Below are 24,307 nucleotides of genomic sequence, written 5' to 3' on the forward strand. Positions count from 1 at the left end.
GAATACTTTTAAAGGAGAAGTAAACCCTAAAATGAATATAGCTAAAAGGGCCATATTTTATATATTGAACTTATTGCACCACCCACTTTCAACCACACTCATGTTACCAGAAGACCATATACACATTAATGGTGGTAGCACACAAAAAACCAAATGGTTGGTACTCACTGCAGGGATATCACTTGTGAAAAAGTTAAATCATTTTAAGACATACCCTTAAATTCACATCCACAGGCCATTCCAGGACTTGACCAAGCCACAGACAATGCCGTAGGCTCATACAATACAAATTCCTCCATCAACCCTATATAAAGAGTTAGAGGTTGGGGAGCACCGTCCATCCGACAGAGTTGGTGTGCAGAGTTAAGTAGTGATTTAACTCTGCACACCATTAAATAGTGATTAAATAGTGATTAGTAATACAAAAAAAAGAGAAAAAAGAAATGACCCATCTAATTGCACCTTCCCATCCATGTATTGCAAAACTCCAGTGAAGTGATTCTTAAAACGTAACTTTTAATAAAGCGTTAAAATCAAAGTCTAGATAGCAACATTAAAATAAAGGTTTGGTAAGGAGGCTGATAGACTGAATAACAAAGGGTTAGAGGGGTGAAGTCACTAAGGAGTGACGGTTGGTTAGAGAGAATCAATAAATTATTATTTGGCACATTGATCACTCTATAGATCTATGAGGTACACCAAGTAATAACCCACATCAAGCCACCCCTTCACCCACTTCAGGATCCCTCCCTTCTGGTGTACAGTCGAACTGCTGAGGGATTAGGGTAACAGAAACCTCAATTCAATTAGGTTCTATCAGAAACCAGGTGTATTTAGATACTAGTATCGAATTATCAAACCCACGGATCATTCGATAAACCAACCCCTTCACCCTCCAAGGTCCCCTCCCGATCCGATTACCCCAGTTATAGATTCTATGTCCCTATCAGACCCCTACCTAACCAAAGCTAAAAATGCGCCTGACGCGCGTTTCACCTGCCAGTTTGCGGGCTTTATCAAAGGCATATAGCATAACCTATATGCCTTTGATAAAGCCCGCACTCATGTTCTGTGCTAAAAAGCAGTAATTATGCACTGGATAGGGGGAACCCTCCCCTCCCTAAACCTCTGGAGACAGCTGGTGGATGGAACTCTTCCCCTTATTAAATTAACCTATGAAATCGGGGGGCACAAGATAAGTCTGACAAGAACTAGGGGGACTGGTGTGATCAGAACTCTCTGGACATGTAACCTATGTAACATAGTAAGTTAGGTTGAAAAAAGACACACGTCCATCAAGTTCAACCTTTTAAACTTTTTTAACCTGCCTAACTGCCAGTTGATCCAGAGGAAGGCAAAAATCCCATTTGAAGCTCATATTATAGACTCAGGGGACATTGCCCTTAAAAGGGGATCTTCACCTAAAAAGTATTTGTACAACGAAAGAAAATGTTGTTCTAAGGAAATTTCCAATACACATTCATTAAACGGCTTGTTCACCTTTAAATTAACATTTAGTATGATGTAGAATGTTATATTATGAGATAATCTGCAATTGGTGTGTATTTTCTATCATTATTTTTCAGCTTCTCTTTAGCTTGGAATTTCAGCAGCTATCTTGTTGCTGGGGGTCCAACTTACCCTAGCAACCAGGTAGTGGCTTGAATGCAGGACTGGGACATGAACAGAAAGATAAGTAATAAAAAAATAAAATTACCAAACATTGTAGCCCCCAAAACGACAGTTTATGGGCTACTAGGGGTCAGTGACTTTTATTTGAAATCTGTTAATAGAAGAAGAAGGCATATCATTCAAAATCTATAACAAATAGAAAATGAAGACCAATTGAAAAGTCACTAACAATTGGCCATTCTATAACATACTAAAATATATATTAAAGGTGGACTATTTGGAATATAATTGTTACCCCAAGCAGGATTTGTATGAATGTTTTTATTCTCTGCACTGCTGGTTCTGACTCCTGACAAAGCCAGCTGATGCCGAAAGACCTCGAAGAGAACTGACTCCTGCTACATTGTTTCAAGAGTGAGAACCATGGAACGGAAAAGGAAATATGTGCTTCAGGGCATAGGGGCATGTTTACTAACATTGGAGAAAAATATCTCCGGAGATCTCTCGAGAGTTTGCCCATGGCAACCAGAATTAGGTTTAAACAGTCGCCTACAACAAGAAAACAAAAGCAAAGATCTGATAGCAATGTAATAAGGCTGTGAACAGGTTTTGACTGAGATTCAAAATAGGCCCTTGCATTTCAGATATACAGAGGCCCAAACAGCCCCTACCAGCTCACTAAATACTGACTTTCCATGGTAGAGTCTTGCACGGAACCAATTTTTAAGACCCGGACCCAACCTGAACCTGCATATTTACCCACTTTGATCCGCTACCAGACCGGGACTCACAACTGCCTTATCCGCAACCAGACCCGCAACCCGCCATCAAACAGGAAGTGATGGTGCTGCAACCTGGAAGTGACGTCACCAAAAGTGGGCGGGGCAGAAACAAGTTTTATAAAACTTTAAAAGGAGTACAATATAGACAATATTACATAAGATAAGAAATTTAGATGAGACCCGAAGCCCGACCCGCATCTATACCGGCACCTGAAAATCCTCCCCTCATTCCGCGGGTACCCAACCAAGAGTCCTGCAGCAGGTTACCCGCAAAAACCTGCGTTACCCTACGGGTTGTGGGTAGGAGTTCCGGGTACGGGTACAGACGCGGGTCGTGGGTCAGGCTGCGGGTCTTCTCAATAGCGATTTTTACTCCTTCTGATCACGCCTAATTCCGATGACGTCACTTCCGGTTTACAATGACAGCACTTCCTGTTGTAATCCTTTTTTTCTAATCACGCCTACTTCCAATGATGTCACTTCCAGTTTACAATGACAGCACTTCCTGAGTCTTGATGGTCAGCGGACCGCGGTTCCGGGTTGCGAATAAGGTACGGGTCGGGTAGCAGATCCAAACGGCTAAGGATGAAAGTTGCGGGTACGTGTTCCAAAAAATGGACCCGCGCAGGACGCTAACCCAACCCGCTGCAGGACTCTATTCTATGGCACCTTATAGCAGCCCCTCTGGCATTTGCCAGAATCCACAGATTGCCAGTCCGGGCCTGGCTGTGAATACATTTTGCAAGTTGCAATTGGTATGTCAGTTTTTAAGCAGGAGAGTATGCAAAGCATTTCATTTAGATGTTGAACCCTCTATGCTAGCTATACCCCCTTTATCAGTTGAAGAGCGCTATGGATGCATTTTGAACAGTTGATCAGCCTATCAATGCACAGCTGGACAGTCCCTGCAATCACCCAGGGTATGGCCAGTTGCCCGTGTGTGCAGGATGTATCACTGACATGGAAACACATACACAGCTCTTTACCGGACTGGAAGTGTGTGGCTTTGTGGGAAGGGACTGCTGTGGGTTTGGCTTGAACTAAAAGGCGGCTGCTTTGTGTTTGGAAACAGACAGGTTGAGAGCTGCGCCAGCACTTTCTCTCAAGCTCCGTCTGCTTCTCTTTCACACACTCACTAATGTACATTTCTCTTCTGCATCTCTGGGTCATTTCTTGCCTCTTTTTCTATTTCCATGCTGACGTGACAGCTTGAGACGGTATGATTTAAACCGTTCAATAGCCTTTGCTTTTTAGGCCGGCTGCTTTTCCACATGAATTGGCTGGAAACACGCAGATTTTTGGTTACAGAGAAATCTGTGGGACTGGGCACTTAATCAGTGATCCAACAGATCCCCTTGAACACCGAACAAAGAATCATTATACGTTCTTAATGACGCTTTGCTTTTTAGATCTGGTTCCATGCTGGTTTGTGGTTTTCCATGTGCTGGTTTCCAGCCCTGTAACAAACCACTAAAAACACAATCATCCCACTAAGTGAATCTGCCGCTTTAGTCATGTACTCATCTTTACTTGCAGCCTCATTGGAAAATACATCATGCTTAGTACAGCTATTTCATTCTGAGACCATAGTATTGTTATATTATATATACTGTATATATTACATATACACATATTATACATATATTATACTGTATATATATATTAAAGATGATTGATGCCAAAGCTAGATTTTTTTTTGAGGGGGGGGGGTGTTCTATTCATTATTGAATGTTTCTTACCTTTCAAATTCTTCAACTATGACCGTCATTGGACTGGGGGACCAGGGCCCAGCAGGTGGATATGTAAAGGGGTTGGACATGGGGAGAATATACTTGTACCTGTGACACCTTTACTGTTCACACCCCTAAAACCCTGTACTGTTCACATCTCATGCCCACATTGTTTACCTGTTCACACCTCATAAAAACTGCTGGAGGGGCACCAGCATTGTGTCACTTTATGTAACACAGTATGAACTATTCATCTTAGAATGGTTCTGATAGGTTTCCCTGTCTTCTGGTGTATTCTGCCTCCCCTATCCTCCCTGTATGTGCCATACTCTGCCTGCCCTATGCTCTCTGTGTGTGCCATACTTTGCCTTCCCTATGCTCCATGGATGTGCCATACTCTGCCTTCCCTATGCTCCCTGTATGTGCCATATTCTGCCTTCCCTATGCTCCCTGTATGTGCCATACTCTGCCTGCCCTATGCTCTCTGTGTGTGCCATACTCTGCCTGCCCTATGCTCCCTGTGTGTGCCATACTTTGCCTTCCCTATGCTTCCTGGATGTGCCATACTCTGCCTTCCCTATGCTCCCTGTATGTGCCATACTCTGCCTGCCTTATTCTCCCTGTATGTGCCATACTCTGCCTTCCCTATGCTCCCTGTGTGTGCCATACTCTGCCTGCCCCATGCATCCTGTGTGTGTCATACTCTGCCTGCCCCATGCATCCTGTGTGTGTCATACTCTGCCTGCTCTATGCTCCCTGTGTGTGCCATACTCTGCCTGCCGCATGCATCCTGTGTGTGTCATACTCTGCCTGCCCCATGCTCCCTGTGTATGTCATACTCTGCCTGCCCTATCCTCTCTGTATGTGCCATACTCTGCCTTCCCTATGCTCCCTGTATGTGCCATACTCTGCCTGCCTTATGCTCCCTGTATGTGCCATACTCTGCCTTCCCTATGCTCCCTGTGTGTGCCATACTCTGCCTGCCCCATGCATCCTGTGTGTGTCATACTCTGCCTGCCCCATGCATCCTGTGTGTGTCATACTCTGCCTGCTCTATGCTCCCTGTGTGTGCCATACTTTGCCTGCCGCATGCATCCTGTGTGTGTCATACTCTGCCTGCCCCATGCTCCCTGTGTGTGTCATACTCTGCCTGCCCTATCCTCTCTGTATGTGCCATACTCTGCCTTCCCTATGCTCCCTGGATGTGGCATACTATGCCTGCCCTATGCTCCCTGTGTGTGCCATACTCTGCCTGCCCCATGCTCTTTGTGTGTGCCAAACTCTTCCTGCCCTATGCTCCCTGTGTGCCATACTCTGCCTGCCCTATGCTGCCTGTGGGATGTGAGCCTGGTAGGGTTTGTTCTGGGACTTTGTTAGCATTGGGAAATTGTTGTTAGGGGCCCGAAGGTGTTAATTATGTGCTGGGGGTTGCTGTGTTATCCACAGGGGAAGAGGAGGCATATGGCTTTAAGGGTATGTCTTAATATGACTTTTTTCACAAATGATCGATGAGTAATATACTTGCAGTGAGCATCAACTATTTGTTTTTTTAGTGTGCTACCACCATTAAGGCGGACATGGTCTTAAAAGTTCTTGTAGTAACATTGGTGTAGTTTAAAGTGGGTGTGATCTAAAAACAAGGAGTGGTCAAACACTGGCTTCCATTATCGGCCCTCCATGTAGGGCAGAAAAATTCTGGACCTCACTACCATAGAAGTTGGACAGCACTGCTCTAAGGGATGGATCGAGATCAGAGATTCATAGATAGCAAAGGCAGTCTAGAGAGCCACACCCTGTACATAAACAGCCCCCAGGTGGCTGCACGAGCCTCTGTGAATATTACAGAATGTCCAAGAGGTGTGACTTTTGTGAGTTGTTTACCAGTGCGTGTTACAGCTTAAAGTTCTCCCCAACCCATGAAGGAATGTATGGAAGCTCATGAGGGACCCTATCACATACCAGTAGCTTCAATGAGCTCTTTAGGAAAGTACTTTTCCTTTTTTTCTATATTTCATATTAAATACCTACTTCCATATGAATATTTGTGTTTTTCTCTTCAATTCTTCTGAATCTGTTTTTCCAACATATAAAACCTTAAGCCATTGCAGCTTCTCAGACTGTCAGTGTCACATGACATCCAAAGATTGTTACACAGATTTCCACACAAGCTGATCCACAAAGTCTCATATAATAGCAGTTTCCTAGTTTTCCACAACACTATGGCACTATATACTGAAAGAGAATAACATTCTTGCAGCCAGGCCTATTTTAATCCCAGTCTGGACCTGAATGCCGCCTAGTTATTGTTATGACTCCAAGCTGTTTCCAAGGCCTCGACAGAATTCTTTGTAAGGTATCATTTCACTATAGCGTATATGAAAATAGTACATCAAATAATCAGCCATCTGCATATAAAAAACAGACGACACTGCCCAAGGTTAAAAGGCATTATGAGCATGAAGTGACATTGGCCCTCCTCAGTATCTCAGTACAGGATCCCACAGAGTTTCTCAGTCGATTGTCACATTGCTGACATTACTAGTTAGTGTATGAGTGTACATAGTTGTGTATAGAGATGAGTATATATAGTTGTGTATAGAGTGTATGGAGGGGTCAGTGTGAGTGTGTGTATGGATGCTGGGTTTCATTTCGAGGAGCTGAACTTGATGGACTTTGGTCTTTTTCAGCCAGATCTAACTATGTAACTATGTACTAAATCCAAAGTTTTTGTGCTCTATAAAGGAATTTCTTTTCACCACCCAGTGTCTCTAAAACATAATAATTCCAATCTATGGTTTAGCTCACACAGCCAGTAGCCAGTCCTGCACAGGGATTTGGATTTCTGGATTGTGGGACTGAGTAACACTCTTATAGCCATATAGTTGCAAGTACAGAAGATAGGATGAGATAAATAAATGTAAAGAGTCAAATATTTACATTTTATATAGATAATATTAATAACATAAGCATGCCTCAAATCCAGGACTCCCTTCTTAATCCTTAGTACTTAGTACAAGTGATCCCCAAACAGTGGCTCGTAAGCAACATGTTCCTCGCCAACCCCTTGGATGTTGCTCCCAGTGGCCGCAAAGCAGGTGCTTTTTTTGAATTCCTGGCTTGGCGGAAGGTTTTGGTTGCATAAAAAACAGGTGTACTGCCAAACAGAGCCTTCAGTAGGTTGCAAGTCTTCATAGGGCTACCAAATCACAGCTCATATTTGGCACCCCTGGAACTTTTTGCATACTTATGTTGCTCCCCAACTATGTTTACATTTGAATGTGCACACGAGTAATAAAGGTTGGAGACAATACAATTCTGATTCTGTTTGATGTTGACTGTGGTATTCTCCTCTAGCTGAAGGTCTGGGGCTTGAGCACCTGGATCCAACTTTCTGTGCAATGAGTCTACCGAAACACCTCCAAATTGTGTTATATATTTATTTTCTCATTACCATTCTGAACACTTGAACTAACACCTTCCCCATAACTAACTCTTTTGTGTCCCCTAACTTTCCAAAATGTATTTACAGAGTCAAGAAGATTGTTCAATAGGGTTTCCTCCTGGCCGGTGGCAAGGGTCTCTCACACAGCATCTAGGGCATCAGGGTTCTAGTTCCATATGTCCCTAATTGGTTAAATATTTTGTTGCTTAAAGAAACTGGACATGAACCTGACCGGCAGGCCCGGACTGGCAATCTGTGGATTCTGGCAAATGCCAGAGGGGCTGCTGTAGGATGCCATAGACAATCACTATTTATTGAACCGATTGTGGGCTCTTTGTACAGGTATGGAACCTGTTATCCAGAATGCTTGGGTTTTCTGAATTATGGATCTCTCTGTAATTTGGATATTCATACCTCGTCTACTAGAAAATAATTGAACATTAAATAAACCCAATAGGCTGGTTTTGCTTCCAATAAAGAGTAATTATATGTTAGTTGGGATCAAGTACAAACTACTGTTTTTTATTACAGAGAAAAAGGAATTCATTTTCAAAAACTTGGATTACTTGAATAAAATGGAGTCTATTGGAGATAATTTGGAGCATTCAGTTTCTGGATAATGGGTCCCATACATGCATTTCGAATGCCATTGCCTAATTTGACTCCCTGTTGACCAGCACCTATCTTTTAATTATTTTAACCTCATGCCTGGCCCTCACTATGATCCTGTCTTAGTAACATCTACTATATCCGTGAGTCAGTTTCACAGCCAGAGAGTTCTCTGGTTTGTTGGTTGCGCACAGAGACAAGTATCTATCTATCACTGTCATGACTAATTAGATCATTAGTGAAATTTGCCAGGAAATGCCATCTGTCACTTTGGGGGCTACCTTTGAAGAAGAAGACACACTTCATTGGTGTCTGTTTCAAACGCAGGTAGATGGCAACTGTCCAAAATGACACAAAGGGAGAACTGCTTTAGTAGGGATGCACCAATTCTTTATTTTGTATTCATTTTAGCATCACAAATACATATTATTTAGTTGGCAGGCCCACCTCCTCGTGATGTCCCAGGTTAGTAGTCAACTGCCTGTCTGGGCTTTTGGGGAATTTCATACCTCCCAACATATAAATTAGACCATAGCACTACTACACCCAGTTATGCCCAGACACTCCTGCAATTCACCCAAATGCCAGCCATTTGGCCAGTAGGACAGTGATGTAGGAGGCAGGCTTAGTGACATGAGGGTGGGCTTAGTGACATTGGGGGCGGGCCATTGACGAAATGGGGGGGGCAAATGACATCAGGTGCGGGACTGATGACGACTGATCAGCAATTGGCTTGGAGATCCAGACAGGCACTTTTCAACCAGGCAGCCCTTCCAAAAACCGGGCTGTCCGTGTAAAATCCGGACAGATGGCAACCCTAGGCCCATGAAGTATAGGGGCCCCATGAGGCCCTAATTCATATACAATTTCAACAAATACTGGTAAAAAGTTCAACCTCTAGTCATTTTGGGGACCTGAACTATTGCTGTAGGGCCCAGTAATATCTACATTTGTTTATTTTTCACCCATTACACATTTATTTATATTTTTAAGAAAACAAACAGGGTTCTATTAATTTAACAAACAAGGGTGGGATCAGAGGGACCACAGTTGGAAAGTGTTGGTAACACAGATAAAGTACATATAGTGTGCCTGTGTATAGCTACATTTAGCTTTTGTACTGGAAGTATTTTGACTGTTATTTTTTTTTTTTATCTCGGCTGGGCAACTTTTCAACTATGCACTTTCAAATAAGAAGGTGAGAGACGTCTGGTGTATTCAGCCCTTTTTTTTTTTTTTGAAAGGCGTTGATATAAAACTTGTGGGCCCATGATTCAGGACCGTGCATAGTTTAAAAGGGTCGTTTACCTTAAAACAAAACCGTACCGTATCATCATCAGGTAGACAACCGTATTCTAAGACAGTTTGCTGTTACTTTTCATTGGTCAATGGAATATTTACATATTTTGGTTGCAACTCTCAGGCTCCAAATTCCAAACTCTTTTCAGGTTGCTAAAAATCCATTACCCTAGCAACCTGCTAGCAGTTATAATGGAAGATTAGAAGAGGACCTAACAACAAACAAAACAAAATAGGAGTTAAAAATAAGAATAATATTATAAAACTGAACCCTCGCAAGTCAATCTGCTTTTGGTGGCTGGGGTCAGTGACCCTGACAATAAGCATTTTCAGTTACAGGCTGGAAATAGCCAGAAGAGGAGCGGTAACTATTTAAAAAAAAAAAAAAACACATATTAAATAATAAATTGAAATAGCATTTGAAACATACCAAATACGGACCTGATATTCTAGGAATGGCAAAAACAATGAAGTGTGTTTGGTGCAAGCTTCTAGGCCCCAGTCACTAGAGAGTACTGGAAGTGGTGTTATTGCTTGCTTTTATAAATGCACAGCAGCCAATCTCCTAAAGTGCTCCTTTATTTTATTGGGCTAGGAATAAAATACTAAAAAGAAAAATAATGGATCGAGGAGATGGCGCAGGAGAAACGTTAAAAGTTAGAAACGAAACATTTGTCTAAAAATTGGCTATTACTGTGCATTGCCCTGTATAACCTCTTTTATTAATAACTTATTTCTTTTAAAAGCCCTTCTGCATATCCCAGGCTAAAAGAACTGTACATTTTTCAAGCCCTGAAAAACAGAAGGATTTTTTTTTGGGCTGAAACCTACCAGTGTATTTCAGCCAAGTTCCTGCAAGAGTTGTGCCATTTTATCCAAGTTGGTGGGTTGTAGACAATAAAGCTGCTGATATCAGAGTGTACACATACACAAATCCTTATATGTATGTAGTAAGGGTGTGAAAACCATAGGCCCATATCTACACCAAGAAGGATAAACATTTTAGGCCACCCAAGACATTCATTAATGAGGCTTGTGCAATACTGTTTTGGATGACTTACTACTCTGAGTGACGTGTGTTCCTGGCTGGCGGCTGCAACTTAATTTATCCATATGTCTCTTTTATTCCACCACCATCTACTTCATCATACAATCTTGCATGTACATAAAGCAGAGCAATGTTGAGTAGTTTGTTTCTGACAAAAGAGTTTTTCTTCACTGAATATCAAGCATATGTTATGCACCAGAATCTGCCTCAAGATGTATAAGAAACTTTAGTAGTGTTTTGAATATACAACTAAATAGCCAAGTCCTGAGCCAGTTCTGATACTGTTCCCCATAGGAAATTAAATAAAGAAATATGGCGCTCAGAAAAAAAAAATGTGTACATGAAGAACTGGCTGAAAGCCAGAGAGTAAAGAGTTCTTGTAAGTGGATTATTTTCAAGTTGGACTAAAATTGCAAGTGGTGTACCACAGGGTTTCAGTCCTGGACCCAGTTGTATTTAAATGTATTAGCTATCTTGAAGTAGGTCTGGAAAGCAAATAATTTTTTTTGCAGATGATACCAAGTCATGTAAGGTAATAAATACAGATGAACATTTTCTTTTCATTAAAGAGAGCTTTGGTTAAGCTGGAGAAGTCAGCAAGTAAGTGGAGATGGAGATGGAGTGTGATGTAGGTAAAGTTATACACTTGGGTAGTAAAAATGTGCAACCAGCATATAATGAAATGGCCTGTATTTATGGGAATCTGCGATGGAAAAGTGTTCGTAGACCACAGACTTCGTAACAGTGCTCAATGTCAGGCAGCAGCTCCAAAATTAGATATAGGGGCATATTTATGAACCTTCATGTTGAGAAATCAGTCAAAGCAGAGAAGGAAATGCTGCCGGTCTATCCAGCGTATACATATAATTATGCGTATATGCTTAATTTGTGGGAATCCATGATGGGAAGTGTTAGTAGACCAGAGGCGTTGCAGCAGTGCTCAATGTCAGGCAGAAGCTGCACAATCAGAAATGGGATGTTCCTGTTGAGCAATTGGTCAGAGCAAAGTAGAAAATAGTGGCAGTTCTTCCAACGTATACCTAAATAAAATCTGCTGTATTTGTGGGACTCTGTGATGGCAAAGTCTTAGTAGACCAGACACTTTGCAACATTGCTCAATGTCAGGCAGCAGCTGTGAAAGCAGAGCAGTCTTTCTAACGCTGGCCATAGACGGGCAGATATACCTTCAATATTGGACAATATAGGTTCGAAATTACCCTAGCAACCATGCACGGATTTGAATAAGAGACTGGAATATAAATAGTAGAGGCCTAAATAGAAAGATGAGTAATAAAAAGTAGCAATCACGATAAATTTGTAGCCTTAAAGAGCATTTGTTTTTCAGATGGGGGCAGTGACCCCCATTTCAAAGCTGGAAGAAGTCAAATAATTAAAAATCTATAAAATACAAAAAATGAAGACCAAATGAAAAGTTGCTTTAGAATTAGCCATTCTATAACATAATAACTATTAACTTAAAGGTGAGCCACCCCTTTAAAATGTAGTCTATTAGAGATGGCCATCCTGTAATTTAGAGCTTTCTGGATAACCAGTTTCTAGATCCCAAACCTGTTTAAAAACCTCAAGAAAAGTATTTCAATCTTTTACAATTTTGAGGCAAATTCAGACTTTGGTGTATTTCTGCCCAACATATCGCTAACATTTCTTCAAAATCCCATGTGATTCTCTATGTCAAAATGAAAAACTATGTTTGGAAAACGGACAACACAACTGTTGCATATTTTACTGCCCAGTGACAGTCTGTCTAAAGTTGTTGAAATGCCACTGCCATAAGACAAGTTTAGAATGTTCTCATGTAGCACAGTACCAAGGGCAGAAAAGGGCTTTATCAGTTGATGGATACCAGCTGAGATGGGAAGTCAGCAGATAGGCAGACCTGACAGGGAACTTCTCTCTATCTTCCTTTGTTAAGGCAGTGTTTTGATTGGCTACCCAAATTCTACTGTATTTTTGGGGAAGGACTCGACTCACAAAAGAGAATCTATATTAAATGTGTAATGTTTTTTCAACGATTAACCCAAATTTAAGTCAGGTGCCACATATTTATAGTTGGCTACATGATGAAGATCCCTTTTTAACTGCTGCATGTTCACATTAAGGGGGTTATTTATCAAGGGTCGCGTTTAAAGGTTTGTGAGGTTTTGTATCTCGAATCAACTCAAAACTTGAATTTTTTTCGGTTTAAGAATGGAAAAACCTCGAATCAGTGAATTTGGGGTGAACATCCTGAAAACTTGAATTAATAGGGTTTTTACCAGAAAAAAAACTCGAATTGCTCGAGTTTTCGAGGTAACCCCACCAAAAAAAAACAAACATCATAAAGGCTGCAAACATCTTCAATTGGTTGAAGTGATTTACATCTACGTGACCTCAACAGGTTTTTAGCTGGAGTATTTTCAGATGCTAGATCCAGCTTTGTGGTATAATAAATCTGGAAATATTTGGGGTTTTTGAACCCAAAAATTCAAGTTTTGATGGAAAAATACCCTTGAAAACTTGAATTCTTTAGGTTAAATACAACTTGACCTTTACTAAATCTGCTCCAAGTCTTCTTAGGCTTACTATGTTTCAGTTGTTCAGTCAGTATACCTGGGGTTTTTGTACAACATTGACTTTACAGGGAATGTGCATTCAACTTGAACTACCACATGACTAAGCCAACTTACACGCCTTTCAGTAATCAGTGTATCTTTCTGTTTTTCTACAGGGCTATGGTTTACCTACGGGAGATGAGTCATCTGTTCCTTCTTGTTTCATTTTTTCCCATGCTGCCTCACTCCGCATCTTCTCCTTTCTCTGGGCAACAACAACCGCACTCTATTCCAGACCCCTGCTATGATGAGCATGGCCTTCCCCGACGCTGTGTGCCAGAATTTGTTAATGCAGCATTTAACAAAGAAGTCCAAGCCTCCAGTACGTGTGGGCGTCCGGCAACTCGCCACTGTGATGCTACAGATCCTCGGAAGTCACACCCAGCCTCATATCTCACTGACCTTAACACGGCTGGGAACATGACCTGCTGGCGATCGGAGACCTTCCCTCGTCACTCTTCTCAGAACGTCAGTCTCACCCTCTCGTTGGGAAAGAAATTTGAGGTAACCTATGTGAGTCTTCAGTTCTGCTCTCCCCGTCCAGAATCTGTGGCCATTTTCAAGTCCATGGATTATGGGAAAAGCTGGGTCCCATATCAGTATTACTCATCACAGTGTCGTAAAGTGTATGGCAGACCTAGCCGTGCAAGTGTTACCAAACAAAATGAGCAGGAGGCTTTGTGCACAGATGGACAAACAGAACTTTATCCACTCACTGGTGGACTAATAGCCTTCAGTACATTAGATGGACGACCTTCTGCCCAGGACCTTGACAATAGCCCTGTTCTGCAGGACTGGCTGACTGCCACGGATATTCGTGTGTTCTTCAGCCGCCCTCACCTTCTAGGAAACAAGGACTCTGAGGCAAGTGATGAAGGCCCAGGTTTCTTCTACTCAGTGGGAGAGTTTCAAGTTGGGGGAAGGTGCAAATGCAATGGGCACGCATCCCGCTGTGGCAAGGATAAGGAGGGTCGCTTGATCTGTGATTGTAAGCACAACACAGAGGGCCCAGAGTGTGATCGATGTAAACCCTTTCATTATGACCGTCCATGGCAGAGAGCCACTGCACGTGAGGCCAACGAATGTATGGGTAAGTCTGAAGCAGAAATGCCATCTTATATTCATCACAAACCTCAGTCGCTAACTGTATTTAAAGGGGGTGGTATGTTATAGAATGGCCAATTTAAACAACTTTTCAACTGGCCTTCATTATTTCTATTTTATAGTCTTTGAATTATTTGCCTTCTTCTTCCGACTCTTTCCAGTTTGCAAATGGGGAGTCACTGACCCCATCTAAAAAACGAATGCTCTGTAAGGCTACAAATGTATAGTTATTATTTTTATTAATCATCTTTGTACTAGGCCCTCTCCTATTCATTTCCCGGTTTTTATTTCAAATCAGTGCATGGTTGCTAGGGTAATTTGGATCCTACCAACCAGATTACTGATATTGCAAACTAGAGAGCTGCTGAATAAAAAGCTAAATAACTCAAAAACCACAAATAATAAAAAAATTAAAACAAATGGCAAATTGTCTCAGAATATCACGTTCTACATCATACTAAAAGTTAATTTAAAGGTGAAAACCTCCTTTAATACTAGGGCTAAAAGACCAAAAAGAAATAACAGAAGAATATATATATATATATATATATATATATATATATATATATAGAAAAGTCCTTCGTGATCCGCACTCCACTGGAATCCAAAAAGGTGCTACTCATATAAACATATGTATATAAGTCCGCGAAGCATGAGTGCACGCTCGGATTTAATAAAAGTATAGTTTTATTTGGTTACATTAAAACAGATCAACGTTTCGGTCCGAACCTAGGACCTTTATCTTGATAAAGGTCCTAGGTTCGGACCGAAACGTTGATCTGTTTTAATGGAACCAAATAAAACTATACTTTTATTAAATCCCAGCGTGCACTCATGCTTCGTGGACTTATATATATATATATATATATATATATATATACATATATATATATACATATATATATATATATATATATATACACAGTGTATATATATATACTTGAATAGGCTGGATATGTGATATTAGATACAGTATACATCTCACGGAGCCTCTCTTTTTAAATGTAATAATTGACGCTGCTGAGATTTTACTGTGCATTTTTATTAAGTGAACTTATTTAAAAGCAAATGCTGCAATGCCTCGTCTCTTGGAGAATGCAACACAGACAGATGCAGAAAATGAGACACTTGTAGCACCATATACAATTTGTATACAACAAGCTATTTCACCCTTGGGAGTTGTAAAACTACTTGCTTTGGCTAAGACATTTTCTTAACAAAGGCTTTAGCTGAGTGAAGGGAGGGGTTTTTTATACAGATGGCTTCTCAGCGAAATAGAAGTGGAATTTTAATATGATATGAATTTTTGCCCTGTTTGATATAAGAAATGACAAAAATAGAGATATTTTTAAATTAAAACAATAGGCAAAAACACTGTTTAGCACAAGCCCTATTCGTTGGATTAATGTTATAATGCCCTGGTAAACCTCAATATTACTTTGTACAATATGCAGATGTCACTTATATTATATACTCGGAATAGGAAAGTGCTGTGGTCACAATATGCTATTCTTTATACTGTATGTTGCGGTCTTGTCATTGAAAGGAAAATATAAAATGACTCCTTATGGAAGAATAGTTTCCTGATAATTGATCCTATACGTCCCAATAGATTCCATATCTGTAAAAAAATAAGGGGGTTGCTATGGGTAACTGCCCATGGGCAAATTTGGCCAGTGTTGATAAATGAGCCCCACTGATTCAAACACCCAATGCGAATTGAATAGGCTTGAAAAATGCCATTTCTATTATCACTTTCTAATAAAACACCAATTTATTCTATAGCTTGCATTCATTTGCAGGCAAGAATAACAAACAGAGTCCAACAATCTGTCACTGAGACAGCGAAATTAGAGCTCACACTCTAGTTAGAAAAATCTGATACATAAACACTAAGCTCCGATATAGGATTTTATAGGCCTGTGGTGACCAGTGAGTGAATTTACAGGCTGAGGGACCCCACCCAAGTGAAATATACTGTATATGATTGTGGAAAGGTCATCCCAGATCAGTGTAGCTTGCTGTGGGCTTGATTCTGATCAGAGAATGTATAAAACCTTCACTTGAGCCACACTACGTTCATCCCTTAGGATGTATTCCTAAAACATACTTATCTAACATATTGAGACATATAGTTATGCCACTGACTACCATACAGCAGACCCTGCAACAATGAGGGTAGGCCCAGTGGAGAGTCCAGGTGAGACAAGGGGTCTGTTGTATAGTTCCACCAGCTACCCAATCCCTTGCTGCCCACTGCCACTACAAGCAAGCAAGTAAGAAAGTGTCAGGGGAAAGGGTGGTAGCGTGTGACTGAGGGTCCAAACCACTCAGCCCCGGTGTGGTGGGGGCCAAAGTATTTATTTTGCTGGGGGGACCCAGCTCCCTAGTGGTACACTGTAATCAAACTTCAGAAGTAGAGATATAGGTTCAGTTTAGAGGGCCCATTTATTAAACCTCGAATTTATCTGGTCGAGGTTTTAAAGGAAAACACAAATTTTTCGTAGAAAAAAGACCTACATTTTAGAGATTATTATACCCCAAAGCTGCTAAAAATCCAAAAATACACCATCTCAAACCTGTCGAGGTCACGTAGAAGTCAATGGCAGATGCCCCTAAAGTTGTTTCTTGACATCTTTATCTGCGCTAGATAATCCAATAAAGTCCGGGTTTTCATCCAATAATCCAAAAAAGTAGAGTTTTCGCACGGACAATCGTACAACATGAACCGACGCCCGATTTAGTCGCAATGTTTTGTCGCTCCGACTTTTTCGAGAAAAATTATTGATAAATGAGTTCAATTCGTGGAAGGGACTTAGGTCGACTTTGTTTTAATACAAAAATGTGATTAATTTGAGTTTTACTCCCCAGGTGTTCAAAGATGTATTGTATTGAAATGGAAGGCTTATGTCCCCATGAAGCCATGTCAGACTAGGCTTCCCATAGAAAGCTGGATATCAAGGTCCGAATCTAGCAAGAATTAGATGTAGACACTGGTTTATCTAATAGGTCATAGTGATGTGCGGGCTGGCCCGATACCCGCGGGTTGGTTGTGTTTGGGCTGACCACGCACCCCAATTTGCCGATGGCTGGCAGGTCCGGGTTGAGCTCTTCCTCCTGCTTTTGTGGCCGAAAATCTGTCAAATATCTATCGGACAGGTTTATATATCCCGTTGGAGTGAGGACTGCATCGGCTCGTTGAGGAATTCCTCCAGTGTTGGACTGGGATGCCAAGGCCCACCAGGAAACCTTAGACTGTGGGCCCACTTTCCAAACAATTATTCCTCCTTTCCTCACTCAACATCTTTATTCTGCTATTCTTTTATATCTACTTACTATTGTCTTCCATTATTAAGCATTTTTTTTCCCATAAAGAAATAGAGAATGACCATGAAATAGGCTAAATTATTAAAAGCAGAAGGGCCACTGATGCCTGGGACCACCAAGAGTTTTCCTGGTATCCCAGTGGGCCAGTCCGACACTGAATTCCTCACTCCGACAGTCTGTATCTGCATCATTAATGTACAGTATGTTTAGCATTATTTCTGGACCCAATCACCAAGAATGCACATTAAACAGGAGGCAAATTCTAGAGAGATAACACTAGCCCTCCAAAGTAAGAATTGCAAATTACAGATTCAAAATCATTCGTGTTTGATCTGCTGATCACCATATGAACCAAGAATAAAGACCAGAGTGTATGTAGGACAGGGAGGAATCCTGAAAACGTTTTATAGGACAGTGTTGTCTCTACTACTACTACTACTACAGTTCTTGGCATATGTTAATAACCCTTAATATATTGTATTATTAGAGTATGTCCCCTTTTAAATATATCCAACAGTGGGGCTCATTCTGCACCTGGGCAGTAATCCATGGTAACCATTCAGTGATCACTTTTTTTTTGATCCAGCTGTAGGTAGATCAATGAATGCAAAAATGCAATGGATTGCCATGGATTACTGCCCAGGTATAAATTTGTTGTTGATAAATGAACCCATTCATCACAAATCCCTCCTTGACATTATTCAGCCACTACCACGTTTTAAAGCAACGTCACATTTCCATAACCAGTAACAGACCACCTCCCTTACTCCCCATTTGTGCCCTTTTGCTGTAGTCTCAATCCATTCTTCCCCTTTCAATAAGTTCTCTCTTTTTGTAACTCTGTATCCCCTCCTCACTGTGCAGCCTTTCTCCCCTGCCTCAATAACTCTCAGCTGCCCAGCAGTACCCCCCTCCCACTCACTCAGTGACTTTTTAACAATGGCACTCATCTCCCTTTGAAAACAGATGCTCTAATTAGCACCAATTAAAGGAATCCTTTGTGGTCTTTGCGGGAGGTCCTTTTGCACAGAGTCTCTCACCCCACATCTTTGCACAAGAGAAAGGAACCATCTGTGTGGGAGGCATCTAGCAGCATCAGCCAGTGGCCAGAATGGAACGGTCCTGTGCCAATATCAGGAAATTCTACACCTGCGTGACTATAAAGGGTTTGGAAGTTATTTATGGCTGCGCTTTAGCTTCTGCACAGGAAAAGGGGAAAACATTACAATTAAAGGGAAACGTTTCTTTCTGTAATATTTGTATTTAATTAGCAATAATTATAGATGACTGTGCCAATAAAAGCATTTTCTAAAGCTTTATTGTAGTCAGACCTCATATACATAGAAGAAAAAGAAGAAAAATGAAAAGTTTTATTTTCTGGTTTCATGAGATTTTTTTAGATTCTGATCATTCATTATTAGAATAAAGGAAATGACAAACTGCATTGCCATTGGAGAATTCTTTTTGATCAGTAAAATTCTCATTAGGCTTGGACCAGTGGTTGGGTTTAAAGCCCCTTTAGCAACTAATTCAAGAAGAGTCACCAGTGTAAATGCTGCTTACCAGCTAGGGTTGACATCTTTACCAGTAAGGGGGTCAGGGTGGGGATGCCAGGGGGCGGAGACTGGCCAGGTCAGGGGAAGAGTGATACACAAATGCTTTTGGAAAGTGATCTGCTGCCCGTCGCCCAGTCTTTACAATGTATTTGTGAGACGCGCTGGGAGATTCTCTCCGTCTCCTCCTGGTGGAGGAGCAGAAAGCCTGGGGGCCCAAAAGGGCATTGGTGAACACTGGAACCAACAGGGGTGCTCTGTGCATCTGCGTGTACCCGCAACCACCAAAGGTTCCAAATAACTAGTACGTTACTGTCGTAGACGTATACCATGCATCATTTGTAAAAATGAGGCGGAAGGCAATGGATGCGAGAAAAGTCAACATGTGACACCAGTCTATAGGTTTTTTGTCCAGGTTTCAGAGTCCTGGACAGACATTATACAACTGGACAACACGAGGAAAAGACAGCTGTCTGGTTAAAAACTGGGCAGGTTGCTTCCCGATATTATTCTGTAATCACACAAGAAAAGGCAGACATGTTGTTATTTAGTTGTTCTCTAACACTCCATAAAGCTGTCCTACTGAGCCCCCAGCTCTCTAATGTGGCACAAGCAATACCCTATTTCCCTGGGTTGGGAGCCCTTACAATGAACAGCACCATTAAATCCACAAGCAAAGATTAAAAGGTGAAGGTGGATTTAGAGTTATAGATATAAATGTTTTACTATACAGGTATGGTACCTGTAATCCAGAATTCTGGGGTTTTCCAGATGATGGATCGTTCTGTAATTTGGATCTTCATACCTTAAAGGGATACTGTCATGGGATACTGTCACATGACCAGGGGCAGCTGGGAAATTGACAAAATGTCTAGCCCCATGTCAGATTTCAAAATTGAATATAAAGAAATCTGTTTGCTCTTTTGAGAAATGGATTTCAGTGCAGAATTCTGCTGGAGTAGCACTATTAACTGATGCGTTTTGAAAAAAACATGTTTTCCGATGACAGGATCCCTTTAAGAAAATAATCTAAGCATTAAATAAACCCAATAGGCTGGTTTTGCTTCCAATCAGGATTAATCATATCTTAGTTTGGATCAGGTATAAGGTACTGTTCTATTATTACAGAGAAAAGGGAAATCCTTTTTAAATATTTAGATTATTTGGATAAAATGGGGTCTATGGGAGAGGGCCTTTCTGTAATTCTGAGCTTTCTGGATAATGGGTTTCTTGATTATGGATCCTTTACCTGTATATGAATATCATTTTAATTATTATTTTTGCCAGTGTGCCTATAGATTTGTTTAGGCTTTTCACTGCACTTCAGCTGCCAAATGTAGATGGCAAGTTCTACAGGGAAGTGGCGGGTTAAATTCATTGTACAATGCCGGTTATACGTAGTAGTATAATTAGCAGCTCGGGATAAAAATAATAATAACCTTGTACTTCCCACATCCCACACAGAGGTTAGTGACCGAGTTAAACCTCTGACATGATATCTGCCATTGACTATCCACCTTGGGGCTTCTGGCAAGTGCAACAACGTTAAGAAAACATAATTGTCTGTGTGTGTGTGGGGGGGTGCAGTTAATTGGCCTTCACAGCTTCTAGGCCAGGCAAGTGTGACTGACAGTAGCAAAGCTTGAAAAAGACAAGTTGATGATGGTGACAAATTGCACTTGGAAGTAATCTGGGTCCTATTATACAGGAATGTCCTATCTGCAGCCTCTCTTACCCTCACAGAACTACATTATCCCTTGATAGATGAAGGGCCAACATTCTGGGCATGTGGAGCATGTGTAGAATCAAGTGTTTTTTTCTGAATCTGCTTGCTCAATTTTGCATCCATTATAGCACTTTGCACTTGAGCTTGCATTCAAAAACGAGCCTTATGCTCATGGTCTGTGTTTTATTTTGGTGTCGAGAACTTTCGATTGAATTTTGTGTTCCATAATTGGAGAGTTTTTATCTTCACTGAAGATCATTCTAGATCATGCTCACCCTCTACATTTATCTTATAATGCAAGCCTGTCCAGTTTGATTGTGGCAGATAGGAGGGCTTTAGCATTTACTTACTTCCCTGATGTCTTGATTCAATAAATCACTCTTGTGAACTTCAGTGGTTCAAATAGGATAGTCCTACTGCTACAATTACCAACCAACATGTCCTTAGATGCCAACACTCTTGCCATGTATTGGACGTGGACAGAATGGGATCTGGATGTGGTTTCTATGCTTTTTTAATGGCGGGTTTAGCAAAGGGTTTGGGTGCTACTGACAGGTGACTGGGTGAGGGAGCTTAAGTCTGTATGACGTATTGAAGCTGAGTAGAGGGCCATGGGGGTCAAATGATGGATTAAACCCTTTCTGGACATGTAATGAGCACTCTATCAGCCTGGGGGGCCTGGAACTAGCAGATATTTAGTATATAGAGGCCATGGACAGCATCATCTGCACAGGTCTTCACTCACTAAAAGAGGAAGCAGTAAGATTCAAGATCAAACGTCCACCTTATTGAACAGGTACTTTCACTTTTTGCAAGTATTTAGACCTCGCGGTCTCAGCGAAAACTATCGATTCCGTTACAGACAAGTCAGTACACCTGATCCAGGCCCACAAACCCAATTTTTAGACTGCATTAAAACCCAGAAATAATGTCTTTGTAGACTGGAAGTGACATCACAGTAGACTGGAAAAGACGTCATCAACTTAAAGGGATACTGTCATAGGATAACATGTTTTTTCTCAATTAATAGTGCTGCTCCAGCAGAATTCTGCAATGAAATTCATTTTTCAAAAGAGCAAACTGATTTTTTTTATATTTAATTTTGAAATTTGGTATGGGGCTAGACATATTGTAAGTTTTCCAGGAGCCCCAATCATGTGACTTGTGCTCTGATAAACTTCAGTTACTCTTTACTGCTGTACTGCAAGTTGGAGTGATATCACCCCCCTCCCTTTCCCCCCTGCAGCCTAACAACAGAACAATGGAAAGGTAACCAGATAGCAGCTCCCTAACACAAAATAACAGCTGCCTGGTAGATATAAGAACAGCGCAATAGTAAAAATCCATGTCCCACTGCCACTCCTTCAGTTACATTAGGTAAGAGAAACAACAGGCTGCCAGAAAGCAGTTCCATCCTAAAGTGCTGGCTCTTTCTGAAAGCACACGACCAGGCAAAATGACATGAGATGGTGCCTACACACCAATATTACTACTAAAAAAAATACACTTGTTGGATTAGGAATTACATGTGAATTATTTGCAGTGTAAACAGTGTAATTTAGGAATAAAATCTACACCATAAAAATCATGACAGAATCCCTTTTAGTTTAAAAGAAAACTTGTATTGTATGACATAATGACATTTGGGACTCCTGGAAACAATACTGGAATACAGACAGTAAGCTCTACTGACTTATTTTTGTTAGTGTTGACTATTATATAAATACTATAATTTAATCATGGTATGATTTTCATTACGTAAGAATCCCAAAAGATTGGCTTAGCTAATCAAGCCTACATGTCAGGCTTAGTTGACTCGTCTCACAGATATTGAATGAGCACCAAACCAATTAGAATGTATTTATTGGCACTGCCAAAACAAGGGTTTTCCAAAGTTCTTTATTTGATTTCTTTGTTCTGACCTGCAACCCTCTGACCCATGCATCTACAGGTATCTAACCATCTTCTGACTTGTGGATATTATGGTACATGGCCCTGCTACTAGCATAGTATACTCTTTTCTGACTCAGCAAGGGGAATTTAAATGACATCCACCCTTAGACCCAAGAAGAAGTTCCTGTATGAACAATAACTCAGTTTTAAAACTGCTGTCTCCTTAGCAAAGTGAGTTATACTTGCCACTTATATAGCTGTAACCTCACATGATAAAGTGTAGATGGACCCCAACTCAAATCTTGAGTGCAGGACGTGTCACACAATGCTACAAAGCACTGTGGGGTCCCGCAAATTAGCCACACAGCAGGAGGTTCCTTCTCGAGCCATCATTTATTCTAAAATACCCAATAAGGGCAATAAGAATTAGAAGGCCTTTCTCCCTAGACATATTTCTGTGTACTCTTTTAATTATGCTGCAGGTTTTACAGCCAATAAAGTATCGGTCCATCTGGGCTCCATTCATAAATCAGCCTAACCTCATCACAATTCAATAAAAAAAAAAAAAGTGGAAGAAGACATTTAAGTGCTGTCCTTTGGCTATCGATCTAGCTCGGCCATTATAGCTTCAAGCCATTACTAGAGAAATCATGTGTGCCTACAAACTGAAACACAACCTGCTTGTAAATGTTATTACAAGGGCTGATTTTGTGTACATATTTTACTACATTAGTGTTTATGTCTTTTTAACTTTTTAACATTAATATGTGAATTTTATGTATAGTACGTGTGTTACTTATGTCAGTTTGCTAATTGCACAGGGCTGCATAGCATCATATCATATAGTATCACCTACAGGCACCATCTCAGAGCATTTTGGCTTCCTGATAAGCAACACAATACTCCGCCTGTGGTTTGTTCTGAATGGGTCTATGTAAGCACATGATAGACCCCTTTAATTTATTGTGGAGCTACTGTAAAAAGAGAAGATCAATATATATGCGACAAAAAGTAATCAATTCCAAACTTTTATCATCCTAATTGAATAAGGCATGAACCATCATAAAACTGTTTGCCCCCTAGATCCTTAAAGTAGGTGGCCCATTACTGATGCATGAAGGTTCACAAGAGAAAGTACTGCTCATGAAAAATACTGTATGTAATTTTGCGGTTATCCAACATAGGGTGATTGCAGTGCAATTCTGGCTGCCAGATATTTCATTGTAATCTAACATCTAAATACGGAAGCAGATTTACACAGATTCTATTGGATTCTATTGGATAATTCTCTTGCATGGATTTAGACAATGTTCCTGGAGAGCTAAAGAAAAGGTTTAAGGTGGCAATACATGTGCCGATAAAACCTGCCGACAGACCGAGTCGCAGCTTATTGGCCCGTGTATGGGGTCCTCCCACTGGCTTCCCTGATCGATATATGGCCGAAAGTCAAGCTGTTTCGATCGGATGGGACTAAAAATCCCCTCGGATCGCAGACCGCATCTGTTCATTGATGCGGTCCCACGATCTGCCCCCCGTTTACCCACTGTTAT

The 24,307-nt window shown here is 41.0% G+C and overlaps 1 protein-coding gene across 1 annotated transcript in view; it reads left to right on the forward strand.

Annotated features, from left to right (window-relative positions):
- ntn3.L (netrin 3 L homeolog) overlaps positions 1-24,307 on the forward strand; it is an 85,289-nt gene that overhangs the window by 14,276 nt on the left and 46,706 nt on the right. Inside the window, exon 2 of the mRNA XM_018236481.2 lies at positions 13,271-14,244. Coding sequence (XP_018091970.1) covers positions 13,275-14,244 — 970 coding nt within the window. The 5' untranslated portion in view covers positions 13,271-13,274. The remainder of the gene's footprint in view (positions 1-13,270; positions 14,245-24,307) is intronic.

The sequence above is a fragment of the Xenopus laevis genome, chromosome 9_10L (genome assembly GCF_017654675.1).
Source record: "Xenopus laevis strain J_2021 chromosome 9_10L, Xenopus_laevis_v10.1, whole genome shotgun sequence".
Taxonomy (NCBI): domain Eukaryota; kingdom Metazoa; phylum Chordata; class Amphibia; order Anura; family Pipidae; genus Xenopus; species Xenopus laevis.